Source organism: Aulonocara sp. 'chitande type north' Nkhata Bay, linkage group LG15 (assembly GCF_057382095.1).
Source record: "Aulonocara sp. 'chitande type north' Nkhata Bay isolate Kocher_YH1m ecotype deep benthic linkage group LG15, A_spYH_male_GT1.1, whole genome shotgun sequence".
NCBI lineage: Eukaryota > Metazoa > Chordata > Actinopteri > Cichliformes > Cichlidae > Aulonocara > Aulonocara sp. 'chitande type north' Nkhata Bay.
Window position 1 is genome coordinate 10003235 of NC_141358.1, and position 19905 is coordinate 10023139.

The window sequence follows — 19905 nt, forward strand, 5'->3', positions numbered from 1 at the left end:
ACAAATCACACGTAACACAACCCTATAAAAAATTTCTCATTGTGCAAAATGTTTTTACTCTTTACCACCCGCTTTTATTTTGTATGCCGTTACTACAAAGTTGAAAGTTTTTCAAGAAAGAATTGACATAAATTTTTCTGCCAAATTTTGCACCCGAGGTCAACAGTGCCTGTTGAAATGCAGTGCAGTTGAGTTATATTTTAAAAGGAGGTAACACAGCTGTAAAGATTTTCTAACCTGGGCAAATTTGAGTGATGGACTTTTTTTTTTCTTCTTCTATCTAGAATGGTAAAATGAAACTTTCTCTTCACTGTTTGATGAAGCCTTTAAAGCTGTACCACATAAAATACCAACGTCTAAAAGTTTCCAAACGTGTTTCATACAGTATCAAATTCAGTGGCTTGTTCCCACATTGGACTGCTGGGAAAAGGTTTATGAACTCATGAATAAAAATTCAGTAAACCAGTTTCAAGTTAAACTCTCAATTTATTAAATTAAAACTATTATGTTTTGTTTCTGTTTTTTTCTAATATTCGCAAAACATCCCGGGAGCAACACGTTCTTAAAACATACACTATATTTGATGGTTAATAAAGTTTTATTTAATCTTAAATAAATTAATAACTGAATTTCCTCGAGGAACCCACTCGAGGGATTAATCAAGTTTTATCTAATCTAATCTAATCTAATCTATAGTGACAAAAATATTGGGCCACCTATATATATTAGACCTGCTGCTGATTTTATGGCATTCCATGCAAAATTTGTCTTCCCTTTGGATCTGTAACAGCTTCCACTCTTCTGGAAGAGCATTTGTGTGGTTGAGCACTGATGTTTCACGAGAGCATTCCTGAGCATGCTCATGGTGAAACAGAAAAGGGCATTCCTCCTAACTATTCCCACAAAGATGGAAGGACAGAATTGTCCAAAATAGCTTGGTAAGAAACAGCATTAAGTTTTCCCTCACTGAGAGAGAAAGAAAAACAAGCCATAGTATTATTCAGTAAGTTTTGGTCTAATTCTTTTGTCCATATAGTGCAGAGGTATTTAATTAAAGTTTAAGGAGGTCCACTTGAGAAAATCTCTTTAAATATAACATAAAGTACAAATCAACAATGTTTATATATGTTTATTATATTAAACATCATATTAATTTTCACAATGAACTGGAGGGAGTTTTAGTAATAAAATGGTAATAATAATAATAGTAAAATGTTCTTTTCTCATTTCAAGTAAAATAAGGTTTACAGTCATAAATGTAAAAAATAGAGCTTTTGAAAAAATTATAGTTGCTTTTCCTGTTTTCTTCATTTTTCCTACATTTGACTACATTTCGCTTCTCAGCTTCAACCCCTCTTTTCTCAGTCTAGTACTCTGACTTACTTCTTCAGACTTATGCATCTCGTCTCCTTGCTTAGTTTTCTGTTTTCACACACACACACACACACACACACACACACACACACAGTTTGCTTGACTAAGTAGCATCACCTGGGATGAATTAGAAAGCACACGTCTGTTTTTCTGTGCGCATAAACTGACTGCTATAAAGACAAAGGAAGAGAATGTGCATCTTAAAATAGCCTTAACTTAAATACAAGAAAAGCTACACAGAGTAAAATAGAAACAGTCCATCAGCTTAGTAATAGGTCTGGATTTGGGTCCGGACTGCAAGTGTATTCATTTAAGCTGGTTTTTCTGAAGTAGCACAGGCAGTCTTGGGTAAAAACACTGACTTTAGTTAAATATATTTTAAATGGCATGATAAAGTTCCCAACTAAACCTATCCTGCTTGGAGTAGGAAATAGCTCATTCAACAACACTAAAAACAGTCAATATTAATAATTACATAAAAGTATCTTAATAATTTTTTTTTTATTTCTTCCATTATAATATAAAGATGAGCTCCTGTCCCATGTTGTTAACTGAAACAGTTAACATGTGTGGTATTAGAGCAGTTTGCAGGCTTAGGGGGATTATTTCATTCCAAACTACTTTTTCAAATCTTTTGTTTAGTGGTTTTTGTTTTATTATTTACCCTTTTTGTACTTTTTATGGCTTTTAGTAGTTTTATGAAATGAATTATGAGAGATTTATCCTGCTGAATTGTTAATATTAGTTCATATGTATTGTGATTACATATTGAAAAATTTCCAGTGCAGACCATTTTTATGCAGGTGTTTTCTCCTTTGTGTGCATATGTCATAATTATAAACTTGACAGATTTTTTTTTTTTTTTTTTGCATATGGCTTCATTTTATTGATACTGAGATGATTTTAATTTATGTAAATAACTTCATGAATAAAGAAAAAAAGAAATTCTAAATATCCCTTAAATTCTAAAATATTAAAGTAACGGACACTATTGCAGTTGTTGTAATGCTAGCATGTATGCAGCAAGTTAAAAAATCCAATGTTATATAGGACTATGTCATTTTACGAAATATTATTTATATTCAGTTATTTTTGTTCTTATTTATTTAAATATTGTTTGATACTTAAACCACCAGGTCATTGATTTATCTGAGTATGGTCTATTATTTATGAGATTAAAAGATAAAAATATGGATTGTGCAGAAATGTGCAGTCTGTCATAGGACAAACAGAAAAAAACACTAATGTGTAAGGCTGTTTTGACCACTTCAGTCCTGCAGTCCCACACAAAACCTGTGTTATCTTTTATTGCTGTCTTGTCAAACTAAGATTAACAGTCCATGTAAACTGCAGGTCTCAAACTGCTCTGACATTGAATCAAATTGGGTCACTTTGAAGGGCCGCCATGTTTGTTTTATTATCAGAGCTGTCACTGTAAAATTAAGTTCTTTACATTTTTGTTGATAAATGCTTGGATGTGAGACATCTAAACTTCAGAGTTAATTTGAAATAAACAAAACATTTTAAATTGTTTTTACTTAACCTCCTGAGACCCTATGTGCACATTTTAGCTTTTCTGCACTTTACACTTCATTCTGCTCAGTGTTGTTGGTACATTATGTGCTATGTACAACTAACATTTTTTATTTAGATTTTATTCTTAAATTATATATTGCGATGTTAGTACAGAAGATGTAGCTATGGGAAAGTATTTAATCAAATTTAACAGACTTCTCAGATATCAAACTATGTGTGACAGCTCACCTGTCTAAAGTGAAGTATACAAAATTCTGACACATCTAGTCTCCATGTTAAATATAATTTATTATAAATAGATAATGAAGTTACTACAGTTGTGCAAAAACATAAGCTTTCTTGTTTGGAAACCCCGGTGGGATTTATCCTGCTGCTGGTATCTAAGAAGAAAAGGTCAAAGACTGCTTTAAAAAGCTGGAAGCAACCAGCTAACTTCAGTTTTGGATTGTAGCCCAATCAACAGTTTAACAGACTCATTAATTCAACCTGTGACAAACTCTGTTTTTGTATGGTGTTGTAACTTGTGATTTAAAGACAATTCAAACAGTAATAGTAAGAATTCTAGAGCAGAGTGGATGAGGGGAAAAATTGTCTCTTAATTTTATCTTTTAATATAACAGGATCCTGGCTTCGAGGTGAGATTACAGATGCCATATGCGAGTGTTTTACTGTATTTTTTCCCCCCTCTTGTTCTTTTTTTCAAGCATCTTGAGATGCAGGTGACAGTGGTCCTCTTGATAGAATTTAGTCCAAGTTGGGGGAGCTTTTAGGATTTATGTGTGAAGTGTGGCTACCACCCTGAGCACCAAAAAACTTCTTTGTATAAATGGTATTTGAAATGTAGTTTTCCTTAAAATAAGCCATAAAAATCCAGTTTCAATCATACAAATACAATTTGCTATGAAAGGATAGTCATCTAACAAAACATAGATAAAATGTACTCTACACACATTATAGAGGCTGGGTACTGGCTCATAGGAAAGCCAGATGTACACAATATTTGATAAGCTTCCACACAAAGCCCACACCTTACCTGCAATGACTCACACTTTGGCAAAGCCAACAGTGTTCTGATATCAAGCATACCCAAAGTACACAACCATTATACAACAGCTGCAAAGCATTGTTATTATGAAAGACATCATTTACAGAAGAATATCTGCCACTGTCAATTATATAAGTAAAACCAGGACATCAGATCATCACGCAACAACTAATATTAGGCTAATGTGTATTTAAAGCTATAGTTGGTGAAAAAAGGATAAGCATAAGAGAATGGATGGATGTTCTTAATCTCATTCTTGTACTCCAAAAGTGCTTTTTACTTGTGATTCACTGATGACGCTTTTTTATCATGTGTATCTCCAGTCACTGGAGATACTTGGGCCATCATCAAGTTAACTGTAGCTGCTACAGTTAACTTGAGTGCTCATTTTTTCTCCTGTTCATCCGTCTGTTGTCAGTTTATTCCTAGAATTGAGGGCAACCTCAAGTCCAGTTTGGAATTACGTTTGGATTTCCAAGCTGTCTCTTGTTGGATTGGTCTCTTGTGGAGGTACTGTGAAAAACAGATGTGAGCAAGTGTGCCTTAAAAAAAACAAAAAAACAAGAAGAAAACATTGACATCCCTTAAGACAGGGGTCTGCAACCTTTAACACCCAAAGAGCCACTTGGACCCGGTTTCCACGCAAAAGAAAAGGCTGGGAGCCGCAAATACTTTTTGAAATCTAAAATGAAGATAACACTGTATAAATTGTTTTTTTTACCTTTATGCTTTGTGTGAACAACTAAAGTAAGTAAGTAAAGTTTATTTATTAAGCGCTTTTCACAGACAGGCAGTCACAAAGCGCTGTACACAAATATTAAAATAAACAATACAATCAATAGACATTATACACAATGTAAAAGATCAAATGTAAATAATGTAAAGAATATAAAATACGTAGATCAACAAAAGGCTTGTTTGAAAAGAAAAGTTTTTAACTGCTTTTTAAAAGTATCCACAGAGCAACTAAGGTGTGTTGCTTGTGAAATCCATGAAGTGCTACAGAGAAAATTTAATTTTATTTATGTAATTAACACATTTTGAACTCTTAAAAGAAATATAACAAAAGGAGAGACACCCAGCTGAACTAAAATGATCCATGTAGCAAACAAAAACTGTTGTGAGCCACCACCTTTATATCTCCTTTGGGCTTTTGGAGCCTTGACCTGACTTTTAAAAAATAATTGGGGAAAAAAAGCACTATGCTGCTAAAAAAAAAAAATATATAGATATTTGCAAAATTCTGCCTAAATATGTATTTTACCTGGTTAATGTGTGTGGCGGGGCGTGGTCTGCAGTGCCGCTGCATGGGAGTCGGACGCACCTGAGCTGCACCCGCAATCACGCCTCGCCGCCTTAAAGTCTGTGCTCTCTCTGCTGTTGTGTTGTCGGGCTGTGAGCTGAAAAGCTACAGCCGGCTGTATGCGTACAGCAACCGTGGTGAAAAGTGGTCAATAAAGAGATGCTGAAAAGCATGTTCATGTAAACATCGAGTCTGCCGCGATATGTTTACAATGGGACTTCTGGTCCTGAACCTCTGCGCACAGCGCCTGCAAATCGGGGCTTTCATCTTTACGCAGGACTGTGAGCTGTCATCTGTGGGGCGTGAGCGGTGTTTGTTTTTAACATAGTTCACGGAGGAGAACAGCTGCCGACATAATATGGATCTGAAGATCCAGCTACCCGGGGTCCGGCTTCCGCGAGTGTGACGCTTATTTTGAGCAATGAAAAAAATAATAAGATATAATTTTATTTTTATATTTCAAAATCACAATAATCTTCCAATTTAGAACTACCGGTACAAGTTAAAAAAAAAGAACTAAACACAAATAAAATACACTTGAGCTAAATACTTCTAATTTAATTTCCCAAACCACCCGGAGCCGCAAAATAAAGACTAAAGAGCCGTGGGTTGCCGACCCCTGCCTTAAGACATCGAGCCCCAGGGTCTTTTGTATTTCACAAATAGGCTTTTTGGGGTAACTGCATATAAGCTCAAATTGACCCTAAACTGGTTAATGCAATGTGCCTATGTTAGGTTGAGCAACAGAGGTTTGTGTATTTCCCTCTTATTTACTATTTGTTAAACGTCAACTTTAACCAGAAATGTAAAGGGAAAAAAATCACTTTGTAAAACTGATGATTGTCTTTTGGGCAAAGGCCAAATTATCTTAAAACCCTGCAGAAAGCTGACATGTTCAAATGCCATCATATCAAATGAAGACAAATACCTGAGCTATTTTCTTTTCTTTTAAAAAAATATTTTATCTAATTTAATCGTCGAACAAGGAATACGTTCACATTTAAAACAAAAGGAATATGTATATTTTGTCACGTTTTTCTTTTTTTTTTTTGTGATATTTGAGATGATGGGGATATGTTAAAAAAAATCTTCAATTAAAAAGAGGTTCCTCTAAAATGATACTAATCCTAAAGCCATCAGTGTGCCAGTTGCATTTTAACTTTTCCAAAAAACCCACGGCACTTGGGCCTTTCACAGGGTAATGCAGCAAAATAAATAAAAGATAAGGATTTGTACAAGTCTGCAGTGATCGAAAACTTGATCTCGTAGGTGAATATACTTGAGGATGTTGGTAATCAATCGCATATAACATGTTTTTGGTGTTTTTGATTAATTTTCACAGAAAACAAAATCTGTATGTTTGGTAAAATCCTTAAAAGTATCCTATGGAGCCCATGGAACTGTTGCGGAAGGCATCACCAATAACATTACAAAGAGATGAAATTGATATTGAGCAGAATTGAGTTCAGTTTGTTGGCGTTATGCAAATGTTTCCCTGTTGACGTAGAAAAGTCATAAAAGAAAAGCCTGATGTTTTCAAGCAGTATTTTCTGTGGGAGAAAAAAACTGCACCAGAGTGCTGGTGTTATTTTGGTCCCTATAACTTTGCAGTTAAATAGTTACACACATAAGTTTTAACACATTTGTTGATGTTGTTGAAGTTTTGCAGAGGTGAATTCTGATAAAGAAATCCAAACAAGCCAGCAACCAAGTGTCTTCAATAAATAACACATGTTAAATTCCTACATGCCAATGTTGTCATGCATATGCCATGTGGAATTAAACAGTCAGATTTTATCATACTCATTTGCAGGGTGATTTCCACACTTATATAATGGATTTGACATTTTATGTTTTTGAAAATAGAAAAACCACTTAAAAAACACCTTGTACAATCATTAAACGCAGTATTCACAACATGTGAACTAATTCTGATGCTTTATCTTTTTATAATACGTATGGTTGGTCAAGGTTAAAAACGCATGTTTTTATTGTTGTATTTGTTGTAACTTTTGCTGCCATGATGGCCAGTTCTCTCTTGAAATGGAATTTAAATCTCAATGAGACTTTCACCTGGATAAATAAAGGATAATAAATTGCTTAAAAGTAAAGGACCTTCAAAACGGTTGATATAGTAATAAAAGCAATGCAATCAGTTAAAATGACAAAGCATGCATTAAATATGCGCCTCATGATCTCAGGACCCTCAAAATTCAGACATTACATTTTTTTAGTGAAATGGCAAACATAGTTCACAATCTCATGCTAGAGAAGATGATCTGAACAAGTTCCCGATGCCTTATATTAAATAATTTACCTCTTGTCATCTATAAAGTTAAGCAGTAAAAAGATGCTCTCTCAGTCTCTTTTAGGTGATATACTAACATTATAAGAGCTATTGTTCAGTCTAACAGAAATGACTCCTTCAGAGATTAACAAACAATCCTGAAATTAATAATTAAATAGTGGAGTTCGAGCAATTTGCTGTTGCTAACCAAATATCCTTTTTATTTTAATGTTTTTGTTTTTTTAAATTTGTTTATTTTGCTTTAAAGGCCAGCTAACTACACAGTGATGTTACAGCAGGGAACCTCATTCATGATGATTTCATGTTTGGTAACGAAAGATCTCTACACACTAAAGCCTTTTCACAAGTAGTACTACTGCAATCTAAGAATCAAGAACCTTTGTTCTTTGTAAATTTAGTTATAGGTTTATCAGTGTGTGTGGAATTGAATTGATTTGAAAAAATTACATGTGAAATGTGTTCCAATCACATGATCATTAGCAAACTTCTCTCTAGATTCAGTAGCGCTCTGACTGTTGTTAAATGAAGTTTGTGTTCACCAAAGCAGAGCACAGTTGTCCATTTTTAAGCCGGTAACAGAAAACAAAAGACTCAGTGTGAACACGTCTCACCTTGCAATCAAATTAAATTAAACTCTGTGCATGCCATTGTTAGTAGTTACTGTATGTCTTTACCAAGTATTGTACCAAGTTTCACCCTACAGTTGTGCTTGTTTTTGTGTCTTATAACCTCTGATAAACCAGTTTCCTGTCTTTTCAGCCAACCCCTTTCCCCACTTTCTCCACCCTTCCCTTTTCCCCCTGTATCACCCTGATGTTTAACCATTGCAGTGTTTCTTTATGTAATATAGGGCTACATTCCAAAAAGCAAATGGGAGATGGACACATCAGAGGCAAAACTTGGTAGGTATTTATTTTTTAATGATGATCCAGTCTTGCCTTTGTCATATAGAGCCTTCTGCATCATTAAAATGTGTTTTAAGTGTCATGTAGCGAGATCTGTGAAGTCGTGTGTGTATGTTTTGTGTTCTTTTTTCTGTTCCTATTGTGAACTTTGTTTGACTGATGCGATTCTTTTGCATTTTGATTGAGTCACTGGTGGACTTGGTCAAGTTACTGGTCTAATGCTTTGTTGCTGATGAAAAGCAATAATAGTTTCAACTGGTTTCTATATCCCACTAAAGACCAACCAACAGCCAAACCTCATCATTATTAAAACTGCATATAGGGGATACAGCAAATAAAAAAATATTTTAAAAATCTTTTGGGGGGGGGGGGGTTTAAACGGGTGTTTTAGCTTTATATCTACATATAATTATTTAGGAGCGTACAATTTTGGTGCTCTGAAGGGATTTATTCAGAAAAAGTTTGAGTCAAAGCTTCTTTTGGCTGCTCCTTTATTGATGAGGGGTCACCACAGTGAGTAGCTACCTAATGTTTAATTTGTTTAATCTCCCAAAGGGATTTGAGTCTCCTCCCAGCATTGAACTGGGGATCTTTTGCGCCTGTTAGTACATTAGAGTACACTGTAAACCATAAACCAGTTTATGAATTATGCTTATAGAGAGAGAAAAATGATTTGATAGGACTTGTACAGCTGTTCTTCATTTAGTTGAGCAGGTGTTTTGTTAGATGAGGCTTATGGTGTTATAATCAATAACAGCACAGTACCTCCAGGCTGATCAGATCTAGTACAAACCGCTATTTATGTTGTTAGCATGTCAACAGGAAACAGTCAGTTACTGAATGAGACATGGGCTGCAGTTTCTGTAAGAACACCAGGAAAGCGCCTTAAGTTGTTTCTATTGTGACTGTAAATTTAAAAAATAAAAATAAAAAAAAAAGGTTAAATTTTAAATAAAGACCTCATTTCTCTTTAAGTTAAAAAGACACATTATAGACTAATTCTTTGTATAAAAAAGATCAGGTCCTGGATCATCGTTTTATGGAGCAATGATAAAACAGATGTTACTAGTTGTCTCATAATTTTATTTTATTTTTTGATAAATGAGTGATACCTTGTTGAGGTTTTATGTTGTTTTTATGGGGGAGTAGAGGTAAACTGAACGGTAATCTTCAATTTAAACAGACAAGTTGGATGGTCTGGGGAGTGGCGGGAAGAGGAAGCGTGAAGGCGAACATATGGCAGGCCTCGAAGACTACCTACAGCTGCCAGATGACTATGCCACACGCATGTCCGAACCTGGAAAGAAGAGGGTAAAATTTGACCTGACCATCTATGAGTGCATTTGTTTGTTAGTGAGGAAAAACCAAAAGTTCAAGGTTGTTTTTTCCTTACCATTTCTAAGAATGCATTGATACAACAGCTAGCAAATCAGCAAATATGACCTTTATCAATATCAGAGGCTGATATGTATATTTATGTCAGGTGTGAGCTGGCTACATGTTTAAACATGCATTTAAACAGTGAACGTCAGTTCACTATTAATTAAAAAAGAAATATAACAGAAAACTGAATTATTTTTAGCATTTATTTCACAGTTGGTGTGTCCCTAGTAGTTTCTATGATACTGAATGTTCAAAGATGTTACTGAATTATCTGAAATCATTTACCCATTTCTTGTTCATAACATGATATCCTGGGTTTCTCCCTGGTTTTTTTGTTTGTTTTGTTTGTTTTCCAAAGGTTCGATGGGCTGATCTTGAAGAGCAAAAGGATGCAGATCGAAAGCGTGCTATCGGTTTCGTGGTGGGTCAAACGGACTGGGAGAAAATAACAGACGAGAGTGGCCAGCTGGCACAAAGAGCTCTCAACCGTACCAAGTATTTCTAAGAAGATAATCTTACACTTTTTTTGGTTTCAGTGAAAGGTTCGTATTTTTCCTATTCATATTGTTCAGGTTGTTAGAAAAATTGTAGATGATGTTTGTGGCTATTAAGTCATAATATTCTACAATTTAAAATATTTTAATCAGAATGTTTAATGACTCAAATGAGAAGTTTGAGGGAACGTCTTTTGTATCAGTAATATTGGAAAATATACTGAGAGAAACATTTGGTCAATCAGCCAGCCATTTTCCCGAAAAAGATTCGACTTACCATTTCCAAAGTAATCTTATTGAGTTTGATCGGGAGCATACAGATTAAGAATGACTTATATGAGAATGCAGGTAACACTATTATCTTCTGTATTTAACAGTAGTTAACAGAATGCCATAAAATACATGAAATTTCATTGTTTTAATGCAGTCCTTATTGTCACATAAAACAAATAAACTTGAGTGAAATTTAACCGTGAAATTACCAATATCATGCTTTTCTTTCTGCAGGTGCCCAGAATGTGAAAACTGCTGAAGCTTACTGGCGATGAAATTTTGATCAGGGTGATTTCACCAGCTGTTATCTGTTTCTTATTACATTCATTATTACATATATTAGAGGCTTTTATTTCTCTGGATATAAATCAAATCAATATGTAGTTTATAATTCTCTGATACGTCTAGTCTTGCATCCTATCATTATTCTTATGTTTGGGTTCTTTTGCTGTTTTATACTCTTCCTAATTCATGTACTGTATACCTGTAGCAATGTTTCTTGGTCCATCCATAGTTTTAAAAGGGACAATAAAAAACACAATCTAAACTTTCTGAGTCTTACTGAATTTATCAGGTGGGTTTTATGATCTACATATTTTGTATAAAATTGTATTTTGTTAGAAATTACCATGTAGATCAGTTGACCTACTTTTATTTTCACATGGCATTTTCTCACACAAAAGCTTTAACACTTTGGATTGCTTTACCCAGTGTCTTTACAACATCTTTAGAAATAGATGATGACCAGTTTGAAATTGGACTGTTGGCAGCATCTGTTGAAATGGTTTACAGTGCATCCCTAACCCTGAAACAAACAAAAAAACCAAACAAACCCAAATTGTCAAAATATGGAAGAACATTTTGTAAGGGAAAAATCAGTCCACTCTGGGTTTGGGGTTCTTAGATGTCCCGTTTTTAAAAAATTTCTGTTACTGTTTTTTGTTGGGGTTTTTTGTTTTTTCTTTTTTAATTATTAGAAAAACAAAACAAACAATTCTAATATTATTTTTTTGCACTCAAAGTCAAAATAAGATGTTGCCTGTACCACATTTTGATTACTATACCCTCACTGGCCACCTCATCCCTGTTACTAGTACTTGGTTGGGCTTCAATTTGCCTTCAGTTCGTGCACATTTTTTCAGCTGCACATCCATAGTGGAGTCTCCCGTTCTACCACTCCCATTCTGAAGGTGCTCTATTTGATTGAGATCTGGTGAATGTGGAGGTCATTTTAGTATAGTAAACGTGTCATGTTCCATAACCAGTGTGAGATGCTTTGAGCTGTTTACATGGTGCATTAGCCACCAACACACAATGGGTACACTTTGGTCATAAAGGGAAGGACAAGGTCAGTAACAGTACTCAGGTATGTCTGGCATATGAATAGTGCTCATTTAGTTCTAATAGCCCTTTTCCATAAGTACCTACTCAGAACAACTCAATATTTTTATTTATTTTTTTAGGGTTTGCCATTAGGTCATAGTACCTGGTATCAGGTACTTTTTTAGTACCTACTCAACTGGGGTTCCAAGCGATCTGAAAATGTGACATCAACACGCTGCATGCCACTGATTGGCTAGACAGGGACGTCACTTGATAAGTCATGAGAGAAACTCCTTCACGAAAATCAAACCCACCATTTTTGAAATCCAGCAACGATGGAAATGGCTACACAGAAACGACACTCAGAGTCTAACGAAAAGCCACAGACTGACTGCAGGTGTACCATTGTCTTGATGTCCACCTTTGTTGTGGCATTCCGTGTTGCATACAAATGGCGTTCAACCGAATTTGTATAATGATCGTACGCACATCAGACGGTACTCTGTTGTCATGGAAAACAAATTGTCAAGCTCCAACTTCTGACTCTACCATCCCAATGTCGCACCAGAAATCAAGGCTTATTGGACTCATTGGTCTTCTCCTTTCCAATTTAGGTGAGCCTATGTAGCATCAGTTTCCTTTTATTGACTTTAAGAAGTGCCACCCGATGTGGTCTTCTGCTGCTGTAGCCATTCTGCTTCAAGGTTCAATGTGTTGTGTGCTCAGAGATGTTTTTCTGCATTCCTTGGTTTTGACACATGGTTATTTGGGGTTACGTCATAAACCCTAGTTATGGTTATGTGTTAAAAACCCCAGTAGATCAGCAGTTTCTGTAGTACTCAGACCAGCCCAATTGGCATCAACAAACATGCCACATTTAAAATCCCACTTTTTCTCACTCACATTTTTGACTTCAGCAGGTTTGACCATTTCTACATGGCAATTAGCTGATTAGATATTTGCAATAATAAGCAGTTGAACAGTTGTACCTAGTAAAATGGCTTCTTAGTGTGAAATGTATAGTTTCCCAAACTATTTTGTTTTTTTTTTGGCCCCTGTTTGCTGTTGAAATCAAGCACATCAGGATTTTATTTTTTATTTTTTTACAATAAATTTAATCTGGATTACCGACATTGTTACTGGAGTAACTGAAGGACACAACAAGGATCGACGGTTACAAACAGACAAATCACTTCTGATGAAGGATTAAATTGGCTTTGGACCATTGGTTGAAGTGTGCCATGTGGTAAATGAATGGATGGATCCAGGTGGTAAGTATGGAAGAAAGCAAGAAACTATTCCTTTTTGTATTAATCCTTTATTAATACTTTAACTGGTTCACTGACATTGTAATTGTAGAATTGAAATGGTTTGTGTTCTATATATTTTTGTCATTTTGTTTGTATGTACAGTAATAAGTTCTGTTCCATCAATATTAAAGATTTTGTAAATTCCTGGTTTGGAATTTATTTTGTGCTTTTTACAGAAAACAAATTGTGATCTGTGACTCGTCGTGTCAACAATAAAATATTTCTAATCATGTAAAATATGTATTGTTGCTATATAATATAGCAAAATACATGCATCTATCCAGCCAATGATGAAACAAAAACGATTGACAGTAGATATATATACACCCCACTGCCATCAGTATGGCAGAATCTACATTACTTTTCAGATGGCCAATCTTTGTTTTTAATTTAATAATAATAATTTTAAAAAAGTATTTTTTTTTTTCCCATGAAGAAATGAGTAAGTCCACATTGTGACCGGTCACTGTGGCACATGATCATGTCGTCTCCTGGTTCTTATACAGAGTGATGACTTTTGAATTCAGCTGGTACATCAGTGTCCAGTTTACAGATCACCTTGTAGATTGCCTTCTTCCAGGATGGATCACGATCTTTGCCCATTGAAATGGCAACGTAAAACTCTCTCAGTGTAATCTCAGCAACTTCCAGGAATCTGTCGGGCACCTGTGAATCCACACAAGAATTTCTTTAATGGGGGAGAGAGGGAATATCAGTCCTTTGCTGCCATTCTGTTCAGTCTGTCGTCGACAGATAGTGTGAATTGTATATGGCACTATATTTTAGATGTGACTCTAACCGAGAAAATTCAGGTAAGTAACAAATCAGGTCTTAGCACAGAGACTGAGAACAAAATTAAAGGAAGTGAAATGATCAAGAACAAATATTATTTTAGCAAGTTTCCCTGACACTGATTCAGCCTTGTCCCAAACTAAGGTTTATGGTCTGGGATCAGGATTAATCTATGTTTGGGAAACTGAACCAATGAGTATACAACTACCTGTGCTGTAATCAGCTTTTCTTATTTTGCAATGTGAACCTTTAAGTGTTTTAAACTACTGTCATGTAACAAAATAAAAGTGCATACACAAATTTTCCAAAATGGACCTGATAAGCAATGTTATGTTATTTAAAGATATGCAATTGTTAAATCTGGTGAAATTTCAAATGAGTACAGCGAGAATATAAGTGATTATAATAACGGTGGGGTTTGGTATGGATATTTTTTTTAACATTTAAAACATATGCACAAAGATTAAAATCTTATTTTGCACAAACTCATGAGAATATATTTGTGACGCCAAGAGTATTTGAACAACATGTCCAGAGTTTAAAGAAATGTATTTATTAGCAACAACACTCAATAAGTTCTATTGGTGGATTTAATGAACAGGTTTAGGACGTATGTATAACATCAGTTTTTCTTTTTCTAGCTGATGTACTTTATGTCACTAACAGCTGACACTAATATGTGAGATGGAATTGCAATACTTGCTGTGTAATTAGTGTTAACCATATATGGACTGTGCTAAATTATACAAAATTTCATTGTGCATAAAAAAAACCTCCCTATTCGAATGGCAGTTATTAGTTTTACAGGTTTACTCAGTCCAGTTGCACAGCTAGCACAAGTATGTCTAATGACGAATCATTTTTTTCCTTTTCTTAACCAATCTGTTTGACATACTTGTAGCTCCTCTTATGCTTGCCGTGCTGTCTTTGTCTTCTCCCACTCAAAGCACAATTTATAGGTTTAATTTCTCTGTTACTCATTTGGAAATTAGAGGAATACTCGTGTTAAAGCTTAAAACAATTTCAGTTCCTGGAAAACTAATGAATAAAAAATATAGATGAAAGTTCTTAGTTTTTAGTATTTGTATTTTAGTATATGTTTGTTTGGTAACATTGAAACAAACAATAACTAAACATTTTCAACAATTCCACTAAGCCTAACAACTCTGGTAATCACATGAAGGTGTAGATTTTATTAGGCTGATTCTGATTTCTATCAAATCATGCTGAAATTGTCTCAGCCTTTAAGATCTACACGGAAATGTGTTTTGATTTAAAAGTTGGACAATAAAGAAAAATAATGGTTGTTTTTATTTGCAGAAGTGGGAAATCATGTTGCTTCATTAAAACTCATCACTGTTTTTAATGGTTTAAGTCATACTGAGCACATATAAATGACTACAATCTGCTATTTAATTACCAGTGATTTAAGCTTCTCAGTACAAACAGTCATCATCAGGACGTTTTAGTCCATTGTACTGATCAGCTCTGTTCACAGTGCTGACATTTACTCTGTATTAATAAATGTGCATTTTCAAAGCAAATCTTTATTTAATATATTACTAAGTGCCCTGACTTATTTTTTCTTCAGTAAAGCTTGTCACAGCTGCTTCATCGAAGTGCAACACTCACATCAATATAACATATTAAACCTTTCTTTATATGAACTCTATGAAATAATTTGTGTCATTTGACCTTTTATGATCTCTGTGCATTAACAGCTCAACATGGGCACATTATGAATTAGAAAAATAATCATCGTGACCGTCTGAGAGAAACCATAAGATCAGAATAGGTCAATTTCTGCTTTCTCTTCATCAGTAGTTACAAATTATTAGGTTGTTTACAGTTTTGCAAACTTAACATTAACTGGGTGAAACATAACGCTTAACATCTTACTCTCTTATCCTGTTTCACTGCAGTCAACTGTTCAATAAAGGAAAAAACACTATATTTGTACTATACATAGGTGAAAAAGACCTCTCCACATGGGGGTTAAATCAGACTGTAGAGAAAATTCTTACTTTGAAACATGCTTCTTGGGTTTTTTTTTTGTTTGGTTGTTTCTAATTATTGCGTATTTGCTGCAGTTTCACACAATTTGTACCATTTTCAGGTAAAGTTCACATTTTGGAAAGGTTAAATAAACATTTTACTCAACCCTTCAAAGCCTGAACGATTGCCAGAAATTTAATTTTTTTTTTTTTTTTTTTTTTACAAAATTCTGGGGTATTTAACGAATCTATTATTTATTTTTTTTAAACTGAATTTAAATATTAATTTGCGTATATTTTTGAGTTTTAATTTGTTTTGTATTTGCTTTTAATATTTTTATTTATTTGTTTTCCAATTTAATACTTAGAAAAGCTTTTTATTTTGTATTTTTAGCAAATAAAAAAATCTCATGTATTAAATATGAAACACCAGGCTTTAAGGGGTTAAAAAAAAAAGAATGAGAATTACGTAACATCTACACAATATTAGTCATAATAATGTAATGAATCTTGGTAAGCTCTATTCCTTTATTACTTTTTCTGAAACCGATACGGCGACATAAAAAAGAGGAGCTGCAGATACAGTGGACACAGTACAGTGTTTCTAAAATAAAGATGATGCATGGTCAAAAATGAGGCTATAAATTAAGGAATACCTGAGTGACACCTCACGACTCGCTTTTAGGAAGCAATCAGTGTGTTAGAGTAAAACAAGTCCTCAGTTGTTCCTCACCTGGAAGTCGCTGGCTTTGTTGTAGTGCCTGTTGAGAGCCCTGAAAAGTTCTGATTCTCTCCCCACAGTCAGACCCCTTACGTCTGCCACTCCTTCGATGAGAGCGTGTCGAGCAAACTTCTCCATCTGGATGTAGTAAAACTCCCTGAAGTTACTGAACCACTTGATGAGCTGAGAGGTGATGGAGCGCGTGAACTGAGGAGGAAAGAAAGGTAAGTGAGCTTGTCAAATGTGACAATGAACGTTGTTGTTTTCTGATTTGTATGTTTTACAGTGCACACTACAATATGTGAAGCAAATAAAATCACCCATGAAGCTATTTAACTGTCTTCTGTTTTTTTTTTTTTAACACACTGTGAATTATATGATGATGTCTTTGGTTTGTGGATTATGATGCTGAAAACGATGTAATAATAAATCCAAAGGTTACAGAGGACTCTTTGTATGTTTTCAGGTTGAGACTTTTCTCCCAAAATGGAAAGTAGCATCGCTGTTGCTCAAATGCAAAATGAAAGAAATTGTATAAATCTGTAAATGCAGCACATGTAACATGTTTTCTACTCTGTGAGAAGGACGATAACACGACATGTGCAAGAATCCAACTTGCAAGCCATCTCTCACCTGTACATCATGGAAACACATCTTCAGCACAAGTGAACTCGGGTAGCGAGTGTAGAAAAACATAAGCTTTGCTTTCTTCAGATGGTTTGTGGTCAGACCCTCCTAAAATTCACCAGCGTTAAGGACGAAACGCAAAAACAAGATATTTTCTCTCCAAAACTGATTCATTTATAGCCAATATACGATGAAAATGTTGATTCCACAATGGGTAGGTTTATTGTCTTTTTCTTTAAAAGGGGTGGCTGGGAATCAGGAGGTCCAGCAGATCATTTACTAAGTAAATAAAGTTTATTTGTAAGTGCCTTTTAGGACAAAACCAGTCACAAAGTGTTTAAAAGAGGTATTAAAAACGGTCACCTACCGATTGGAAGGCCAGTGGTTCAATCCCTGGCTCATCAAGTCCACATGCCTCAGTGTCCTTTTTAACATACTGAACCCCAAATTAAATTGATGTGTTTCTGCTTGATAGAAAGTATTTAAATGAGACTTCTAGTACTTACAGTAAAGACTTTAAAGACATCTGCGTGAGATGCTACAGTATTCAGATATATTGGAGGTGTTCTGTCATTGCTAAGTGCTACTTAAAGCCACAGGTTAACACAAGAAATTAGAAAGGATACATTCAGCATGTACAGGTTGCTTTTCACCAGGCTATCAGACTCTGTCTTCACATGAAGGAGACCAGTGCTTTCCAAAATCACCGGATCTGCAGACACAGCGTGAGTCTGTGGGCTTCTCACAGATCTGGAATTGACCTTTGATCTCACTTTAACTGACTTCCAGCCTTCTTCTGAGTAACTGTCCTGTAGGCTCTTGAGAGCACGGTGATTCTTCTCTGATGCTTGAGATTCCTGCAGGGCAGAGTCAACGATGAGGAAATTTGGAGATTTTGGACGGTGGTGAGCTGGTAACCTGGATCTTTCCAGTTCGTGTTTTTGCACAACCAGAGACAGAGCTTCTGTTTGAACATCTGGGGTTTGCACCTCTGGAGTCCCACAACATGGAAGTCTCAACTTATCATCATCACTGCTCACCGATGGCTGAAGAGGCGTACCAGTCTCTACATTTTCCACTTCATATGGCGATGTCTGTAAAAGCGGCACACTTTTGAAAATGGAGTCAACGCTCTTGCTGACAACTCTGGACAACTCGTACTTTAGAACATCTGCCATTAGCCTTATTCTGGCCGGTTTGGATTGGAAGTAGTTCATCAATTTAACCTTCTTCCATCCTTGATATTTTAGACTCGAACTGCTCTCAAACTCACTGTACAAATCTGTAAACACATCACCAGATGTTTTGATGGAATCATGGGCTTCTCTCACTCCATCCAGGTGAGTAACCTTTGTTCTGAGCTGCCTGGGGTGCTGATGCTGGCTCTCCAGCTGCTTTCTTGTTACCTGGCTTTGAGCCGTGCTTTCCATGCGTTTCTGAAGGAAAAGTGCTTCTTGGATCTTTTCGTCATTGTGCGTGCAGTCAGTCTCTTTACGCTCCTTCGTTTTCACTTCTGTGTCGTACATATGAGTAGGGCTGGTCATACCTTTGATTATATTTTCTACTCTCGCACGCTTTGCTTGATGGCCTCTGTTCAGGTTCCAGTCATGGTGACCATAAGAAGTGGGTGCGGGAGACGGGTGTCTTCCCATGAATAAAGATCCACTGGTGCTGCCTCTGGATGAAGTAAGATCCAGTTGACTGGAATACATCAAACCAGCAACTGCACTGCTATAATGAGCACTATCTGGTAGTGTTTTCATGTTCTCACCTTCTCTGTGTAAGGTCAATGAAACGCCTGACGAATCTGAGTTTGATGGCATGAGGTCAGGCTGAAAAGAGGAGAGATGCTCTGCAGCACAGCCATCCAGGCAGATGTTGCTGGAGGAATACATGGCTTTGCTCCAAACACTCTGATTCATTCTGGTAGGGTTAAAAAGACAAAAGTTAAAAAAAAAACCCACTTATGAATAATAAAATGCATGCAAGTAATAGCAGGAAAGAGAACTTGGTACAGCTAGTGGAGACATCTTTCTCACATATACATGATATCCCTTTTTAGGTTGCAGGTTACCTCATTTTTAAAAAGTGTCTATTTAATTGAAATCAAACTAAATAAGTAAAAATACAAACAGATATTAAAGTATCATCAACATGGCATCCTTTTTACTCGATATGCAATATAAAACTTACCTGTCTTACAGCTCAGAGGAAGGGTGCAGGTCTGGGTCCTGGAGGAGGAAACTCGGTTATTTGTAGTGGTACAGCAGAGAGCGCTCCAGAAAGCAGGAGGTGTGTTCTAGCATGTCAGCCTATCCCGTCCCCGTAACCTACCGCATTGTTAATAAACATATGAATCTTTGAAGGCTAGTAATGAATAAATTGTTACTTCTTTATGAGTGTATTCATTCATTGTGTCTGTTTTCTTGTTTCTCTAACACCGTGGTCTGCATGATGTGTTATCAATTATAAGTTGTTTTAGTATAGTATGCAGACATGGTACAGTCCTGTTAAATA

General features: G+C 35.5%; 2 protein-coding genes across 8 annotated transcripts in view; one reads left to right on the plus strand and one right to left on the minus strand.

Annotated features, from left to right (window-relative positions):
• The window catches only part of ylpm1 (YLP motif containing 1), a 29908-nt gene extending 12665 nt beyond the window's left edge, over positions 1–17243 (plus strand). For 4 of the 5 annotated variants that reach the window (XM_086263947.1, XM_086263948.1, XM_086263950.1 and 1 more), the window contains 4 exons: positions 8417–8468; positions 9655–9782; positions 10213–10396; positions 10856–16227. In XM_086263947.1, the coding sequence (XP_086120073.1) occupies positions 8417–8468; positions 9655–9782; positions 10213–10359 (327 nt within the window). In that variant the 3' untranslated portion in view covers positions 10360–10396; positions 10856–16227. Of the gene's footprint in view, positions 1–8416; positions 8469–9654; positions 9783–10212; positions 10397–10855; positions 16228–16841 lie in introns of those variants that run through there. The other variant, XM_086263951.1, reaches the window with a different exon arrangement.
• On the minus strand, positions 13079–19847 carry LOC147312508 (uncharacterized). 3 transcript variants are annotated; one of them, XM_086263953.1, is made up of 5 exons: positions 19582–19847; positions 18015–19311; positions 17395–17496; positions 16774–16968; positions 13079–13920 (listed from the first exon to the last, which is right to left on the minus strand). In XM_086263953.1, exons 2-5 carry the CDS (start codon positions 19308–19310, stop codon positions 13753–13755), a joined length of 1761 nt encoding a protein of 586 aa, XP_086120079.1. In that variant the 5' UTR covers position 19311; positions 19582–19847; the 3' UTR covers positions 13079–13752. The 3 variants fall into 3 exon arrangements, with proteins under 3 accessions (XP_086120079.1, XP_086120081.1, XP_086120080.1); XM_086263955.1 differs by lacking the exon at positions 19582–19847 and having other exon boundaries at positions 18015–19065; positions 19160–19265; XM_086263954.1 differs by lacking the exon at positions 19582–19847 and having other exon boundaries at positions 18015–19320.
• Positions 19848–19905: the final 58 nt, after the last annotated feature.

Coding starts and splice junctions, on each gene's coding strand:
- LOC147312508 (XM_086263953.1), bottom strand. CDS start 19,310: ATGAATCAGAGTGTTTGGAGCAAAGCCATGTATTCCTCCAGCAACATC. Junction 16,969..17,394: donor TGTGTTTCCATGATGTACAG/GTGAGAGATGGC, acceptor TTTCCTCCTCAG/TTCACGCGCTCCATCACCTC. Junction 13,921..16,773: donor ACAAAGCCAGCGACTTCCAG/GTGAGGAACAAC, acceptor GTGGATTCACAG/GTGCCCGACAGATTCCTGGA.